This window comes from Hermetia illucens, chromosome 2 (genome assembly GCF_905115235.1).
Source record: "Hermetia illucens chromosome 2, iHerIll2.2.curated.20191125, whole genome shotgun sequence".
NCBI classification, from domain to species: domain Eukaryota; kingdom Metazoa; phylum Arthropoda; class Insecta; order Diptera; family Stratiomyidae; genus Hermetia; species Hermetia illucens.
In genome coordinates, this window is record NC_051850.1 from 82,281,671 (window position 1) to 82,299,808 (window position 18,138).

At 37.9% G+C, this 18,138-nt stretch overlaps 1 protein-coding gene across 1 annotated transcript in view; it reads right to left on the reverse strand.

Annotated features, from left to right (window-relative positions):
- The window catches only part of LOC119649819 (sodium-coupled monocarboxylate transporter 1), a 66,732-nt gene extending 50,847 nt beyond the window's left edge, over window positions 1-15,885 (reverse strand). The window contains exons 1-2 of the mRNA XM_038052151.1: window positions 15,501-15,885; window positions 1,046-1,678 (exon numbers count right to left, since the gene is read on the reverse strand). Coding sequence (XP_037908079.1) covers window positions 1,046-1,463 — 418 coding nt within the window. The 5' untranslated portion in view covers window positions 1,464-1,678; window positions 15,501-15,885. The remainder of the gene's footprint in view (window positions 1-1,045; window positions 1,679-15,500) is intronic.
- Window positions 15,886-18,138: the final 2,253 nt, after the last annotated feature.

Below are 18,138 nucleotides of genomic sequence, written 5' to 3' on the forward strand. Positions count from 1 at the left end.
TGCCACCAATAACAAGGCGATGACATATGTAAACAGCTGTAAACCTCTCACCATTGTCATTACGGTCTCCAAGACAGCGTTTTCCAAACACATTTTCGGTCAAGGTGTTATCTAAATCCTATGTGAGATGTTCCTTATCCTGGTCCGGAATCTCACAATTAGTATTCGACGCGGTAAAAGTTCCCAGGGTAAAAGGGCGAGCCTAGCGGATGTGGTAACCCTTGATCTGGCACCGAATTCACTATTGCTTGGGATTGATTTGTCAGTGTATTATAGAAAAGTACCGTAAGAGGAACAGGAATGCTCCCCTTAACGCCATAAGCCTGTATCACTGAAATTCTCGCCGAGGTTGGTGAAAGCGAGCATGATAGGGAGCGTCGAACCACTCATAAACCATTGACGATAGCAAAAGGTCGTAAAGGAAAGATTAGTCCGATTTCAAACCATCGTAGCCATTTCTGAAGAATAAGGAACTTCGATCGTTGGAGGTTTTTAACCTACAAATTTCTAACCCTTTTAGTCACCTTTTACTAAAATCTGAGAATACTTTGAGTGAATTTTATCAGTGGCGCAACCATCAGAATTTGTATGTAGACATAGTGATTAATGGTCTTAATGTACACATAGTGTAGACATAGTGATTAATCGTCTCAATAGTGACAACGAAAACACTACTCATATGATATCAATCATCGCCAGCCGGTATTTAAAACCGGCAAAATCCGCGATCTTTGATAGTATAGGATTACATGGTCGATAGCACCAGCACCACTGCTTTTTGTTAATAAATTTGCGGACATTGATTGACATGAACCGACTTTGCCTATAAATTGCCGAATCATTTTAGAAGTTGTAAAAATTCCGCGACTCTACCAATATGCAGAAAATGAGTATTTGTTCAATTTTAGTGCTTTTGCAGTGTGAACCATTTTTTGTCGTTTCCCCCACATTGTGCCTAGTGCGCCTATGGAATTAAGGCGTGTACCCTTTCGAAACAAGAGCAAATTTACAAACATGCGAAAATATACTCGTAAATTTTACTCACCGATTCCTAAGGAAATGCCGAGCATTCCGCAAACAATGGCGTAGTCATAGACGGTGAATTGTCCTTTATGAAGGTTTTCTATACTCCCACATTCGAAAACCTCATTTCCGGTCAGTTGCAAAGTTGTACTCGCTTCAAAGGCAGAGCTAGATTCCAATCCGGGCGATTCATTCTCAATGATCCTGGTATTCTTTATGCTGCCTCTCATCTCGTCAATAACTTCTGGCCTAGCAGCCTGCATGCTATCTGCTAGAATCTTAATATCGTTGATATTGTCAGCGCTGATGTCCACCCAATTTACTGATTGATGTATCCTATTATTACTGTACGTTGGCTTTGGAGCCTGCACAGAATGACAAATTGCGTTTCCTGAGCATAGGATGAATAACAGCATAAGTCTTCTTAAAATTCCCGACATTCTAATTTTGGTATATTTCTGGCTGCCTTAGGTCTTACTCTAGCTGCTTCCTCTTATGCGCTTCCAGTTAAATTAATTTACCAGCAATGGGAATTAGTTGAATATCTGCAGTGTTTCACTGATTCAGTCTCTTCCAGGCCTACGCTTTTGTAAAGTTTCAGGCGATTAATTTACATTTCCTGAGAAATTTATTTTTTCAGACTAGTTTGTGCTATCTGTAATGAAAATTGGAGATTGGAAAGTTTAATGCATTTTCGTTTTTCATTTTCTTCAAATATATATACAGTTACCAGGTATTATCCCATGCAAATTATAGACATTGAAGGCCGTCGAAACGAAAGTAAAACAAATTGGACATAATGCGGTTTAATATTTTATATACTTTCTTTTAAGCGATAAAACTAGCGTGAAATTTTCACATAATCGAATATGTACCTTTAAAAATAATTTTAAAAATTTCCAAGATCGTATCTCAAATAGTTTTTAATTTGCAGTCTTCTAAGGGCAGCTGCCCGTCGGTTATTAATGTGTGCTATCTGAGGGGCCGTTCCTAACATATTGTTCGGGCTATACAACGATGTAAATAATAATATTGTTTATATTATATTGTATATTAAATTTTTCGACAATCAATCTTTAATCCCGTTTTTCTCAAAACTACATATTTAAAATTTGCTGCAGTTCTAACTCCATAATATACCGCTCGATGACTTAGTTTTTCTTTTTGCTTATTTGACCGTACAGTTTTTTGATGGGATGAAAAATTCTTAATTTTTTCTTTTAAAACGCCGCCATTTTATTAAATTTTATTTTTTTATAATTATGATTCAAGTTCATTGTATAGACAATACCTTCTAGTTTAAAGAACGTTTTTAAGTTTTTTGATTTCACGCACTTTTTTCGGAAGCTCGGGACATTACGAATCATTTGCTGCAGGTTGAATATTTTCTATCCAAAATTTCACCATATACACATTATTTATCCAAAAATATGCCCTCAAATTTGCAAAGCATTCGATCCATTCGTTTTTTTTTTAATTCTAAAAACTACCTTGTTTTAAGAAAACACACTAGTAGAGCCCCTTAAATTCTCTATTCTAGATAATGCAAAAATCTAATTTGAAAGAAACATTTCCTTGAAATCAGTTGCACGGGTCCATTTGGTTTTGACGCGATTGAACAGTTTAGTGGTTTCTTCATATAGCAGTCTTGCGCGCAACTATTTTGCATTATAATATTGTTTTGTGTCCACCTATCAGACACAACATATGGAAGAGAAAAAAAGAGAAAAATTGTAGACTTCTACTAACGATGAGCAGTGTGACCGATTATGAAAAATTGATTTATTATAAGCGGATTTGGGAGATTCACCATTGTATCGCAATGCACATAAGCGAAAGTATTCTCGGAAGGGGATCTACTACAGCAGATGCAGTTTCATGCAGAGGAACCGCCGAAGAAACAAACTATCAGAAAACCTCTGCCTTCAACATGCTAAAAGGCTGAAGGACCAAGTCCAAGCTCAGATGGAAAGGTTTGCCAACAACATGCGTCACTCCGACAAAAATCAAGTTCCCACTAGAGCACCCTAAGTACGATGTTCCACATAATGACCTCTCTTCTCACAAAAATATAGGATTCTTGACTGGACAGAATTTACAAAATAAAGTTGAAGATGTCGATCTGGAGAGCATTTTGATTTCTAAATGTCGTGATTCATCGCAATTTTCATCACAATTCTTAAAAATGGCCCCCCAACACAATGCAATTTCGTATCAATAGATATACCGTTCCGTTCCGTAATAAGGTTTTCTTTCCCATGATACCTTGAAATTATGTGATGATCCATTATTGAATTAATGTTTCCAAAGCCTATACGTTTAAAGTTTCGATAACGAGAACGGAAAAGTGATAATTGTAAGGACTTACAACTAATCAGCGATCACCCCGATACTATATTTCAGCTTCCTCTTTAGGGCCGATATATACCCGCACATTAATTGTGTCGATATATATATCGATATATGTTATATGATATAAGATGATAATTTAAAAATAACGGGCATTCTACTGAAGGTGTTAAACTATCCAAGCCACCGTCAACTAATTAGCACGCACTTACAAGCTTCACTCTGGTTAATTCCTTACCTTAGAATATTGAACACAACAGTTTCTTTGCAGTGCCAATTAAGAAGGCAATATTGGCTTTAAACAATCCACATCTATAGCGAAATCAAATCTGGAATCATCCAGGTTAAAAGCGACAAAGTACTAGTAGCATTAAAGGCGTGGAACCCGAATTTGACCCCAGTGAATTCTCTAGAGAAAGAAACCGATTTCATAACCTTTATTTAAAATATAGTTGGGAAAAAGACTCAAGCTTGTTATATCTTAAAATTCAAGACTTAGGACACACGAAATTATGCTATGCACTTCCAACCGTGTATGTCATGTGCGTACGTTCCTCGACAACAGTAACACATCAGAATGCTCGCTCCCTCCAACTCGAGTGAGAATTTCAACGATGTAAGCTCCCCCCTCCCCGCTCCCACTTCGAAAATGTACTTTTCTACTCTGAAAAGCTAAGTGGTAACAGAAGCGAATTCGGTGTCCGGGTATTTCTGACGGCTATCGCAAGGCTCTTTTCCGGTACAGTTTAAAGATCACCACAATTGTACAGTGATATGCACAAGTAGAGACTTCCGGAATAGTGCAGAATACACGCAGTTCAGGGAAGGTTTCCTAAAGATGATATTACGATCGCGATGGGTGAGCTAAATGCCAAGCTGGGTTCTAACAACACTTCTGATATATGATGAGGAAACACGATCTTGGCGACCGTTCCCATAAAGGTCGTGGTTCATATTATACCACCTATACCTCATTTGTGGCACGTTGTTCAAGCAAAGAGCCTGCCATAAGGTTAGTTGGGTTTCATTTGAGTAATCTGTTTGACCACTTCACGGTCAGCAGAAAACCTAGGATTGCATAACTAGATAGGCGCTGCTTTAATCGCAATAGTGATCTGATGGTCGCTTACGTTCGTCTTCCCTCCGCCCCTTCTTGCAGGGTAGGAAAAATAAAACCCCCAAGTTCAACATCCATCCCTTGTATGATCCAACCGTCGCTCGGCAGTGGAAAAGACAGCTTGCTGATCGGGCAGCATATAAACTACAGTGCATTGAAAGCATCGACCAATTTGGAACTTAGTTATCGACGCATTGACAGCGCTACATCCGCTTTTGTTGCCCTGTGTAAAATCTGGAAATTCAGTTATCGCAGCACCAAGATAAAGTTGAAACACATTTTATTGTTTGCGTTTATTGTGTAGAATATTTTATCAGCCAAGATGATACACCTGTTGATTTAATCTGCTTCGTTGTTGCCCCTTGTGAGAGTTGTGCTTAAGTGCTGACCGGCCTGTTTCTTGTAATTTTAAAAACATTTAGGTTTTCCCCTTTGAAGGTTTTCAGTGAAACAAAACCTTATTAAAATCCGTATGTCTGCCTGTTACACTCGATTGATTCAGAAACAGTTGAACCGATTGTCACGGAAGTTGGTGAGAACGTGTTGTCTGCGGATTCCTTTACGTACAGCAAGCGGCGCCATTTTGTGTTGAGTTTAAGCGGGAGGCACAGAATGTGGAGGTCTATGTGTGGAGTATCAAAGGAAAGATCTCGATTAATACTTTTCGAAACTGGTCCTATATTTGATCTCGGGTGAAAAGTAAGGCTCAAAATATGTCCCTCAGAAAGTGTAACAGGCCTCGTTCTCAGAACCTATCCAACCGAAAAATCTGAAAAAAATCACAAACAAAGTCTAGGTCTCAAAATACATCCCGTTCCGATATCTGCCCAAATAAAGTTAATAATAGTATATTCACATATTTTATAATAGAAATTTAGCCGGAAACCCCCCTTAAGTTCAAGCTAGAAGAACAAAGTTTGGTATTGTTATAAGGGATAACATAAAGCATAACTCTGAATGAAATCCAACTATTATTGGCATAGTTATAAAAGGTGAAGCTTATACATTTTATGTGAATTTCGCGCATTCTAAAACGTATGTGAGGTCATCACAACATTTGAGTTCGACAATACCACATGCTCATATGAATCGGGGGTCGCAGGGAAACATTTTGTTGTAGTTTAATCCAGTTTAGTCCCCTTGAATCAGATTTTCGAAGGTCACTCTTAAAAAAAAAATCTTATTTTTAGATTAGAATTCCATACTATTTAGCCGGCGACATTTAATTAAAAATTCAAGGGCCTGTACACGGAAACATTTTTGGACTTGCGGTCGACGTCAGGCCTAAAGAATTGCTCTCTTAACACTTCATATCGGCCCTCATATGGTGGTTGCATTGACTTCCGGGAAGCATGCACGCGAATTAAGACGTATGTACAGACGTCCAGAATGAGGGGATGCCGGGGGTGATTTTAGCTTGCCCACGGTGCCCCTAAGCAAGCGCAAAAACCCGGTAATATAAAGGACTGACATTGTATCGAGGGTCGCTAGGGAGTGCCGCTCTCTCCCCGTATACTAACTCGGCGAAGCCAACTAGAACGAAAGGCAGGACTTGCGACCCCGAAGAGTCATCGTGTGCCATTATAGCGGCCTTCAGTGTTCTATGCCACCGTTCCAACATCCCATTCGATTGCTGGTGGTACCCAGTCGTCGGATAGCGTTTGAAGCCTAACTCCGAGAACGGGATAAAATCAAACTACAATTCATGGTCAGTAATGACTTCGGCTGGAACTGCAAAGAGTGCGGTCCATTCCCGACAAAGGGTCTGAGCGAACGATTTTCTGGTAATATCGGACAGAGGTATTAAGATGTGGCGCAGCGCGGTTAACAACATTCGAAATTTATTTCGAATGGTATGAATGATGGTAGCTTTAGAAATTTATTTCGAATGTTGTTAATCCGATTGACAGTGGCCACCATCGGTGTTCTCCGTGGCGGAGCAGACCGTGATATGAGAAAAATAATGAAATTTGAAAAATGAATTAGTATAATATCAGTTTTTAGGAAAGAGAGTTTACGGAAATTTTTAGTTCCTCTTATATAATAAACTTATTTACCTTCTTAAATAAAATAAAGTTTTATGATTGTTTTGCATTATTCGGAAACCTCTGCACGACATTTTAATTTTATAAAATTAAATAGAAATATAATATGAAGAGATTTAATTAACAATCAATAAATAAATGAAATATTTTTAGTAGGTAATATTTCATCAAGAACATGATCTTATCGCATATGAAAAGCTGGACTATTTGTTAAAGCTGAGGTTCCTGTGTTTGATTCGAACACATATTTGTAGCGCCACAGTTCCAAGTCCATAGGAGTATTTATCGAGAGTCGAATTTCTTCTGAACTCCGCCCCAGCTTGCACCTTATTTGGAAGTCAGTAACCTTTCTCAAAAGCCTCAGCCCGCCGCGTGAACGTATCGATGATTGTGAGGCAATACTTGACGTCATTGGTCCCTTGCGAGTTTCGCATCTTACCTTTTTATGATTTCCGTAGTAGAATTCGCCCCATTTTAAAATAGGGAAAATTACACAACTGGACTAATCTACGCGTGTAGCTTCCTCGCGTCGTTAGTATTATTTATTCACCTTTCGTGCTCCCTTCATCAGTACTACAAATTTGTGCCTGGGCTTGAAGCGCTAATGAAGGGAATAAATGGTTCACGAAATCTCGGTATTTGCAAGGTTAATAAATAATATTAGTAAAAAGGCAAAAACAAGTATTATTACTTCAAATTCATTGGCTTATACTGAGGTACAAATAACTAAAAAAGCTAACCGTGTGTTACTTATACAAGAACATATCAGTAGGCATTTGTCCCATTTGTACCTAGCTCGTAATATTTATGTATGATATTTAGTTTGTCAGACCGTTTACTTTATTGTGATACTGACGTCCAAATTCTTCGAATGTAACAAATTTTCCCAAAAGACTCTTTTGACCTATTATCACCTTTTTAGTAACAGTGCGATTTAACCAAACCTGGTAGTATCATGCTCTACAGCATGATATATATATATACTGCAATATATTACTGCAAAACTTGATGACTCCAGGAGGAAACTTAAGCAGCATTCCCCGTCATTTTCTCACGCTTATGATAAATATGGTATGTAATATACTATCATATTATTAACTTCATCTATACAAGTATTGGTATAGAGGGTATTTTGAGGCTTAGGCAGCATACAGTGGTAGCTTCGTGAGTTTTTTTATATTTTAGGTTGGGAAGTTTCTGTGAAAGAAATAATCCATTTCCAACCTCCGCACCCCCTGTTTTTAAACAAAAGTTAGAACTGATGGTAGCTTTAGAAAGTACTCATCGAGACCTCTCATTTGATACCCCACATGGCTATCTCCGGCAAAAAATATTTTACATCTCCCTTTGCATGTACGGGGACCCTCCTTAAACTGAACGTGGAACTATTTCACGCACTGCATGCGTGGGCTTGCACTAATAATAGTTGGATTTCGTTCAAACTTTCCAGAATTATGTATTATATTATCATTTGTATTTCTAGGATGAACTTAAGGCAGGTTTAAGCGTAAATTCCTCAAATATCGTCTGTAATATACCATTATCCACTTTATTTGAACAGATATTCGAATGTGAAATATTTTCATAGAGATGCGCATTTTTCACCCAGTATCAACATGCTCTCACAAAATTTCATCACAAGAACTTCCACCATTTCAGAATAAATTTGACAGCAGACAAACGTTGAATCGATTCTAATAAGGTTTTGTTTCACACCAAAATGGAGCCTTTAAGTTCGGTACTACGGTAGCATTTTCCATCCTGATGGGAAAGGGCTAAGTCTGTGTATTGCAATCTTTCATGTCACACGAAGGCTGGCTTCAACTACTGGTTGTTGTATATTGCAGCTAATTTATTATTATTAGTTAAATATTTAGTTAGCCAACAAGATGGCTGTGGTAATTAGACTTAGATCTAAATGGCGAAACAGACACGATTGAACAGGACCATATTAAAACTCAAAACTCAATATGAGCCGCCACAAAAAGGATGAGATTGACTGCAGTCACATATGTATTATATATATGTATGTAAGGAAGCTTTCTCGATCGACTGCTTACAGCGGGAACTTAGACGTAATACGAATCCAATAGGCAATTGAGCAAAATTTATTATAGTTTCATTTACAATTATGTTACATAACTAAATCCTAATACGAAAATTTCGAAGTTTTTCCGTCGTGAAGTCCATGTTGCACATTCAGACTCTTGATGTAGTTATGTAAACTATACATTGTATCCAACTCCGCCATTAGGGAATCACGCGCATTTTATGCAGGTTACAACGATAACTTACATACAGACATACATAACATGTGACGGAAGCACGTGTGCTGGAATGCTACCTGAATGAGTTTATACAAACTACAAACATTTTAACAGCGACTCATATCCACCTTTTCTTTTTAAAAACAATGTCAAACAAATAGCGGTAGAAATAAATCTGACCGAAGGCTTATTGGATTATTTACATTTCAAACCGTTAATGACCGCTTGAAACCAGATATAGGAATGCATTCATTGTAAAGTGTGTAACAATCGGAAGCATGGTATTAATATGTATCTAGATTATTGAGATTGCTGTCGTTTAAATTAATGGTTTAGACCTAATGAATATTATTGATGAGTGCAAGATGCACGGCACCAAAAGTTAGCTATGCCATCAATATTAGGGCGTAGAGAAATTTTCTAAGATTTTTACTATCTAATACTAAAAGCATATACACACGACAAAAAAGTTGACCTACCATTGCTTTGTTATTAACAATAAACTTTCCGCCAAACTGACCAGTGCCGGTCTTCATATTGCTATTGTTTAGAGCACGTGATTATCAACGAAATCCTCTTTCAATTTCCTATTTAATTGTTTGTTAAATTTATTGTAACAAATGTAATTTAACAACTATCTGAACACAAAAGTATAATAATATATTATTATTTCGAGGCCTACCATAGATGCCGTATAGATTTTTCGGTTGGGTAGTGTCTGAGAATGCACCCTTGATTTAAGTCCGCATTTTCTAACCACCCCCCCCCCCCCTCTTCCACAACTGTTGTCACAAATAACACCTACTTCCAAAAATACTAATTAAATATTAAATATTTGACCGTTTTTCAAAAAAGAATCCAAAATGCATTCCAAAATAACAAATACTGTAGCGCATCGATCATTTGTAACCGCCTTGCTCCGTTTTGAGTCAAATACCGTTCCGATTACTTCATATGGACACCTTGTGGTCTTCAACAACTTTATTATGAATAACAAGTAATATTTACACTAAAATTCCTAATATTTGAGCTTCTGGGATTTTCCAATGGATTTACGAAATAAAATAAATAATAAAAGGCACCACTTTGAGCCTTTGCAGATATTCGACTAGAACACTTCAAGTCTACACTTTCCAACCTATCATTCCTTTTTTTTACATTTTACCTTTTAAGTAAAGAAAAGTTGTCAACCCCTTTGAGGTCAATACGAAATCATTGGGTTTATGCAAAAGCCTCAATATCGTTGGTTAAAATCAACTAGCTAGACTCAGAAATTGGCATACACCATTCCTGCCCATGGACAAACATTTGAAGCAGATATTAATGCAGCATTCCATGAAATAACTTCACTTCAAATTAAATCCAAAAACCTCATAAAAGGTACCTTCATATCGTTGCAAAGAACGAGAAATTTAAAACTAGTGTTTTCCTCGATATTCTTCATCTACATATTTTGATGGATAACATTTTCAAGAATAACTTTGTAAAGTACGGAAAACGAGTATAATGACGAGTGGGGGTCCTAATACATTTAAAAAGCCAAGCATATGTTCCCTTGATCCGTGAAGTGCGAGAAGTGCCCCTTTCAGGTTCTATAAATTTCTCGACTGCCAAGTATAACTTCCTTGCATCTCTTATATGCTTTACTAATCTTAAGTTCTCATCGGAAACGTTGTTTAAAGCGATATCTTCCGCTATCTTCAATCTGATGACTACCGCACCCATTTTTTCCAACATTTCTTCTTTCCAAAACGAGTTTCCGCGTTCCTTCTGGTTCGTCTGATGTGCACTTTTCTGCAGAAAATTTCGTATATCCCTATATCGTTTGGGTCCTTGGTCAGAAACGTTTGGAAATAGTTATTCCTGCCGCCGAAAATGACGTCCAAACGAGCTTTTGTTTCAACAAAATGGAAATTTCATTAAATTTCAAAGCTACTCTCGGTCTAGGCTTTTGTTCCGGAATCACTTTGATGAGCGCTTTCCGAGGCAGCTCCAGGCACGTTATGCGCAATATATATATGGTTGCCACTTACCCCTTGGTGGGGTTGCGATTGTCGTCCCTCCTTAATGCGTGACCTATCCACTGCCACTGCCGCATTCTATCACAGTGCTGCCGTCGGCAGAAACCACGTTCCTTAATTATACAAATGGATCGATGTTCTGTCCATTAATGCAGATAGGGAGAGTGCGATGACCCATCAGATTGAAAACATTGATTTTGTTGGTGTTTATCTGCAGTCAAACTCTTCTTGCCTTTCTTTCCAAATCCAGAGCTATTTGGCCAAGTCCATGACCCAGTGAGAGAGCAAACAGTTGTCGTCAGCGCAGTGTTAAAGGAGAAACATCATCATCCATTGAACCCCCTAACATCCTCCAGGCAAGCTAGCAGGAAGAACGTCACCGATAACAAAAATTAGTAATACCGGTGACAAGATGCAACCCTAACGTGATGATGCGGTGAGCATAGGATGATACGTAGGAGAGAAAACTAGCTTGCTTTCGAGATACTCTTTAATGCGTCCCTGAATTATTTTTACTATTATCTTTGCGACGGCGGGGAGCATGCGGGTGTCCTCTAATTGGCACACTAAAAATGGATTTCCTTCTTAGGAATCTCAACGATCACCTCTTCTTCCACTATCTGAAAAACGTCCATTTCCACGATTTCCGTACGAGTGGAAGTAGCAGATCTGCAGAAACTGCAGTTATAGCAATAAGTAACTCTGCGGGAAAACCGTCAAGCCGAGCAGCTTCACCCCATTTAAATGAATTGAGACCGTTAATCCTAAATGAATTCTCTTCTACTTGGAGGAACAGTCCGTATCCGCATGTTAGGGTGACTAGCCATTTCATCCATAGAAGGAGGAACCTTACCGGATGAAATACAGTTAAAAACAGTGGTGGAGTTTTCTTTCCACCTTCATTTGCTCGCCATTGGGGATAAGAATTCAACCGTTTGCGTCCTTGACAGAAGCATGGAAAGATTCATAACCACATGCAAGTATTTTCATGATGCAGTATACACTTCTGAAATTATTAGCCTGGTCAGTCCGCAGACAGCCAGATCTCACCACCGGGACATGGCAAACGACCTGCCCATGACACAAAGTAAGAGTATTTTTTATAACAGTCCAACGCCCATCGATATTCTCAGTATATCTGCCATACGATCAGCAAGATAGCTCTCCACTATCAAGCGACCATTGATTCATACTAGCGGTCGGTGTTGAACTTAGGTGGTCGTAACTCCCCCACCCTGCCAGAAGTAGCGGACGCAACACGCAAACGGACGTAAACAGACGGTGACCCTTTTCAAGGTCGATTTCAGCATCTCCACACATCCAGGAGACAATTCATAAATCTACTGCCGATCGCAAATTGGTCAATTTAGTTGCTCGTAGGTTATCGGTCAGTTGAAATCCAATTGACCTTATGGCAGAATCTGTCTTAAACAATGTGCCACCAATGTCAAGGAGGTGAAATATGCAGAGATCCACATTATTATTAGGGTTACCTAGAACGCGTTTCCCCGTTAGATGTCCGAGCAAGGTGTTGTCCGAGCCCACCTTGGTATTCCCATCACCTACCCCGGTCACCTTTATAAAGGCTCCCCTGTATTGCGTGTAATTGCTGGTAGAAATCATAATTCTCCACTATATCGAAAGTCTTCGTAAGTGCGTAGCATTGTGATGCTCCTTAGCCTGGACCGGAGTTTTAGAGTCTGTCAAAATCCGGTTCTCAGATCAAGAGGGCGCGAATCGACACTGGATTCGCGTTTGCTATCTCCTGGCTTTCCGGAGTAAAAAGGCTCATTGCTAGAAGAGGGAGAGGAATAGAGGGAGAGTCCCACCATCTTACTGCGCTTAGGCCCAGAATGTGTAGCTTATATCGTTGAAATTCTTGCTCGAGTTGGAGAGAACGCTCATTCTGACTCCTCTGACATTGTCGAGGAGCGTGCGCATATTCCAGATACCAAAGGTCGTAAGCCTTAGCAATAAAGTTTGAAAATTTGCAGACTGCTAGCCCGCAAATTTCCACCCCTCTTACTCGTCTCTTATGACAAACTGAGAAGACATTGAGTGTGTCCTTAATCCCAAACCCACAGGGCAGAGATCGCTCAAATTTTGCCAAATTAGCAGAATTCAATGAAAAATGTGGAATGGAAGGTGTGCGCAGTAGATTTTCATCAAAACTAAATAAATATTTTTGTTGAATTGCATGTGACTTTGAAAATCCTTCTGTCCTAAGTCTGAAACAAATACATCCTTTTTGGAAAATTAAGCTTATCTAAAACACATTCAGTTCAACTGGAAGTACGAATGCGAAGAAATGGAAATCAATTGCCTTTCTTAAATCTTATTGAAGTAAACAGTACCATCTGATGTATAAGAAGCTCCTTAAGCTACCCCTTAGCTTAAACAGTAAAACACCATTATTGAAAATCAAGAAAAATTGTTTGTGTGAAAGTGGCTAACAAGTGGTATACATCGTCTTAGACAAAATTTACATTGACAAGTTGTGCTATGAAACTTTTTCGAAATAAAATCCAGTCCACGAACGTACGTCGCGTTGCAGATAAATGAAAAATATGAGAATCAAGTTTTACTGAGCTGAAACGCTGACAAAGTTGCCTGAGTACAACCTATCCGAGGAATAGGATTGGATTGATCAAGTTGCGTTAAAAAACGAACTAATTATTTCAAGCCTGGAATATGGGATACCAGTACAAAACCGGAGCTGTATCAGCTGTAAAATCAATGTATTATGCTACCAGCAGGAAGATGAATGGCATTAGAGAGCTTGTAGAAGAATTTCCAGCGGATAGATTACTTAAACCGGCGGCGAAAAAAAATATATGCGCATATCATTTGAAGAAACCCCCGTTTATTTTATCAACTGCTGGAGCCTAGCGAGGATAATGAAGCAATAAGCAGGAAATGAAAAGGAAACTTACAAATTGTTATTTAAAGTACCCACTCGACACAGGATGAGCGAATATAATTAACTTAGTTGCACTCATGCAAAGAAAACCAGCGGTAATTAAGTAACAAAAAGACCGCAAAACTAACCGATAGAACTGTTCTTCATACGAGTCGTATTTGGCACCGTGACAAACAAGTCAAGGATTTAAACTGGAAACCATTTTAGATAAAGACGCAATAGACAAAAATGGCTAGCAGTGAAAACGACATTAACCGTGCTGGACACAATATTTTAAAGAGCTTCTAAATCACACTCCAAAGCCTCAAAAGCAAGTAACGAACACGAGAACCAAATATCGCAGAAGCATAGTTTATCTCTAAAGTTAAATAAGATGCCAACGAAATTCTGGAAGAACCTCTGTAACCAGGAATTGCAGTGCTGCCGAATTCACTAGGTCTTCAATAACATCTGGTTTGGCGAGTAATTTCTACAAAAGTGGTACACAATAAATTACCTGCCCACATAAGCCATTGAAGAATAATTTTACATATTGTGCACGCCTTATAGGGAATTGGTCAAAATACTTGAACATTGACAGATGATATATACTAACAATGGCATTTAAAAATACCAACTCGGTTCAAGATCCAGTTGTAGTGCAAACATTGTTAAAACATTTTCAGTTTAACAAAAATCGGAGAAGGGCAATGTTGTGTGGACTTCCTTAAAGTTTAAGATAATATCGACCGTTGGACTTTCTTTCTTTCTTTCTTACATGAGTGAAAGGTGCCACTAACGATAGCCAGCCATAAAGATAATAATGCTTTAGAAGTATCTACTTTACCGGACCAATAACACATTTTAATACAGTTCCTTTTATCATGGCAGAAAACAGTCTCGCATCATTATACACCCTAACCCTTATGCTATTAAATGAGTATGAAAGAAAAGCTAGGAAACCGGCTGTTTTAAGAAACTAATAAAAAATATACAGATGTTTGCTACAAGGATTTGATTGGATTTGAAGTATTTCATCCTTCCATGTGAGAAAGCATAATATTCCTTCACATTTTCTATCATAACAATTCCCAATTCCCAACCATTGTAGTATGTTGAGTCTGATGGAATGAATTAGTAGTTCCAGAAATTCATATTTGCGAAAAATAAATCTGCGCATACATATTACTAGCAAAAGAGACGACGCCTTTTTTTCTTAATTTCTAAACATTTTAATCGATAAAAAACGCTATGTGAGACCCTTTTAATTTTTTGATTGGAAAATAAATGCAATCAATTGCACTCAATAACAATTCCATATTCTACATGCCTGCATAAGGATGCTCGAAATTCGACCGCACAAAGATTTTAATTGACTCACCCCTGTCTTAAAAAGAGAATGATAAAAGACCGAGTCCAATGTAGCCAAATAAGGTAGATCGAAGATAGTCGTCTAATATTCAATTAATTTTATCAGTTCAATCAAAATTCACAAATTTTTAATATCAAAACGGATTTGGTCTCTTTAGGTTTTTAGATCACGGGCTAACACCTTTATTCAGCATTTTCGGTAATTTTGGCGATTGCCCAATTTCTTAGTGCTCCAGATATTAAATCTTTAAAATCTTCACGCGTTTTTGAATAGTCTGCCACTGTCTTTTCCATAATACAGTAGGGAAACTGCACAAGCATATATGGTCGATGCAGAAATTTAGCGTGACGTGCATACATATGTTTCATAATTGCAATATGTTTTGCTGTTTCAGCAAAGCTACTCACCTAAGTTTTGAATGAATTGCACGTAAAATTATTAAAAACGTCCGAAACTGAATTTGAAGAATTAATCCTTGGTTGTTTCTATATCTCATCAATAGTGAAAGGATCAACCTCCCTTCACAAGTTCACAAACTCCTTTCACTCCTTAATTTCACTAAAAACTAGTGGCCTAGTAGCAACGAACAAGGCTCAACAACAATAGGCACTTAATTTCAAATTTCACCTCTCATATCGAAATTAGGAAGTTTTCTTAAAAATCAACCACTTTATTATTTGCACTAATTCCTTGGAACTCTTTCGCAACAAATATTGCGCCCGTAAGAATGGAACGACTCATCGACAAAAGCCTCAGACTAAATGATTTTTCCACAGTATCCAACTTTTATTTTATATCAGATAGACCACAACAAACCAGCGATCCATACAGGCAATAAGATAAAAATTCTTGCTCAATCAACTTGAGATTGTCATCTTGGAATACGAGTCGTCTTAAAGCCCTATAATTTCCGACTCTTCTTTAGAAATGAAGTGAGAGCCAACCCAGTAATAATTGTTCTCGTTTGCAATACAAAGCAAAATAATAGAATATATGAAATGGTATCACTGTTACAAATATTAAATGTGTTACTTGACGAACTACACATACGTTCTGCAATGAAAATTGCTTCTGCTTGAAATATTGATACAATAATCATTCAACATATTCACAGCTCTCATTTTCGAATTTTGATGTGTGGAATCAAATTGAAATACGAATAAGATATTAGTGTCATCCTTATGTAATAGTATCTATTACTTTCACAAAAATACCAAGTTTATGTTATTCCGTAGAGTGTTTTCATTCCTTCAAGATCATCAAATTTCCCCAATAGTTAAAAAACAAAAAATATTAAAATTTATAATTCATAGAAAAAATATTTCCCTATACATATATATATTGTAGATTTTATTCATATGTTGGCGTTTGCAATATGAGTCCACGTCTTGATCCATAATAATCGCCATGATAGGGGCTCCAACCCCGACTCGAGCGCTGCGCATCTTTGCGTCCATCGTGCTGCTATACGCTCACTTTTCAGGATCCCTTTCCCTAAATTATTGCCTCGATTTCCTGATGACAGGCTGATTCAGGTCCTCATGCATCCACGGTCCACTTTATCTAAAAAAAAGGAAAAAATAAGAGAAGCAATAAATCTGTCAGGCTTGTTATATAAAATTTTCATAAAGTTAGCTTTCACTATACATACCAAAGACTAACAAATACACCTCTGGATTTCCCTACTGACGTTTATTTTAATGACTGAAAAGAAAATTTTTAGGAAACCAATGGCAAATCCTGGAACCTTAAGGGATTCAAAGTTAAGAGGCTCCGAACGGTTGCAACCGGATGTGACAGGAACCACGATTATAATGTCTGTTATCAATAAGGCAATGGTAATGAACGATATAACTGAAACCGAGCGATATAAAAATTGGAATATTCTATTCTCTGGTACATGTCTTGAAGAGATTTTTACTCAGTCGGCTGCTGATGAATCGTGCCTCGCAGAGAGCAAAGTAAGCGCACTCGACCTGTAAATCAAAATAATAAAAACTAAGTTAATAAAAATATCTCTATACGCACCATTTGCATTGTCTTCTCGCTTCACCGAGATCAAGCCTTTAAAGGAGAAAGAGGCGAAGAAGTACATTCTCTTTTGATCCATTAGGTCGCCAATGTACACCTATTTCTGGGAAATGGTAAACGAAAGATCATTTATAACCTGTAAACCATTAAATTCCTTATAAAATGAAATTATTGGCTTCCATGAAATACTAATAATATTTAGATTATCAGCATAAAATTAATTGTAGTGTATGTTTGTCTACATATAAATCTACATATAAATGAAAATAAAACATCGCTATTAAGAGGCGACTCAGCTGTAAATGAGTACCTGAGTAAAATGAGGGACATCATTGCTTCCTAATGTATCATACGCTCTTGAAATGAAGAAATCTAATAAGCGTCAACGCCTAGATCCAGGATTGGATTGTTGTGTCCTCAATTATTAAAGGCAGACAGTCTCCATTGTCGTCTCCTCGGTTCAAATACCGGCATTTGTGCATGAGGTGCTCAAAATTTATTTAGCATCTATTGTGGTAATAATGAAACCGACGACTCCGTAGCCTATATAACGAGGAAATCTATGAGCGTTAGGTTGTGGATAAAATCCGGCTGAATTGCTTGCGGTGGGCGGGTCACCTAATCCGTATGGATGAAGATGATCGAGCCCGAAAAGTCTGCCTAAGATGAAACGATGACGATGCCAGATAGTTTTCAGGGATAATTGGTGGACGCCGGCGCAAAACCGGGATATCTGGCGGGAGGCAGGCCTAGACCGGATACCGGTTGTTGTGCCGTTGATGATTCATTTCATGGGAACAATAACATGCAATGATAGGAAATATTCAACTTGCAGCTGCATGATTTCTTTTTAAAAAATATAACATAATTGGCCCATACCAAAGAGGCCTCACTCCAAGCAAATCAGCAAACAGATCAGATTTTCTCTCTGCGGCAAGCGATGGAAACACTGTTGGAATATGGACAACAAATGCAGCATCTATTCATCGACTTTAAAGCCGTCTATGAAAGCCT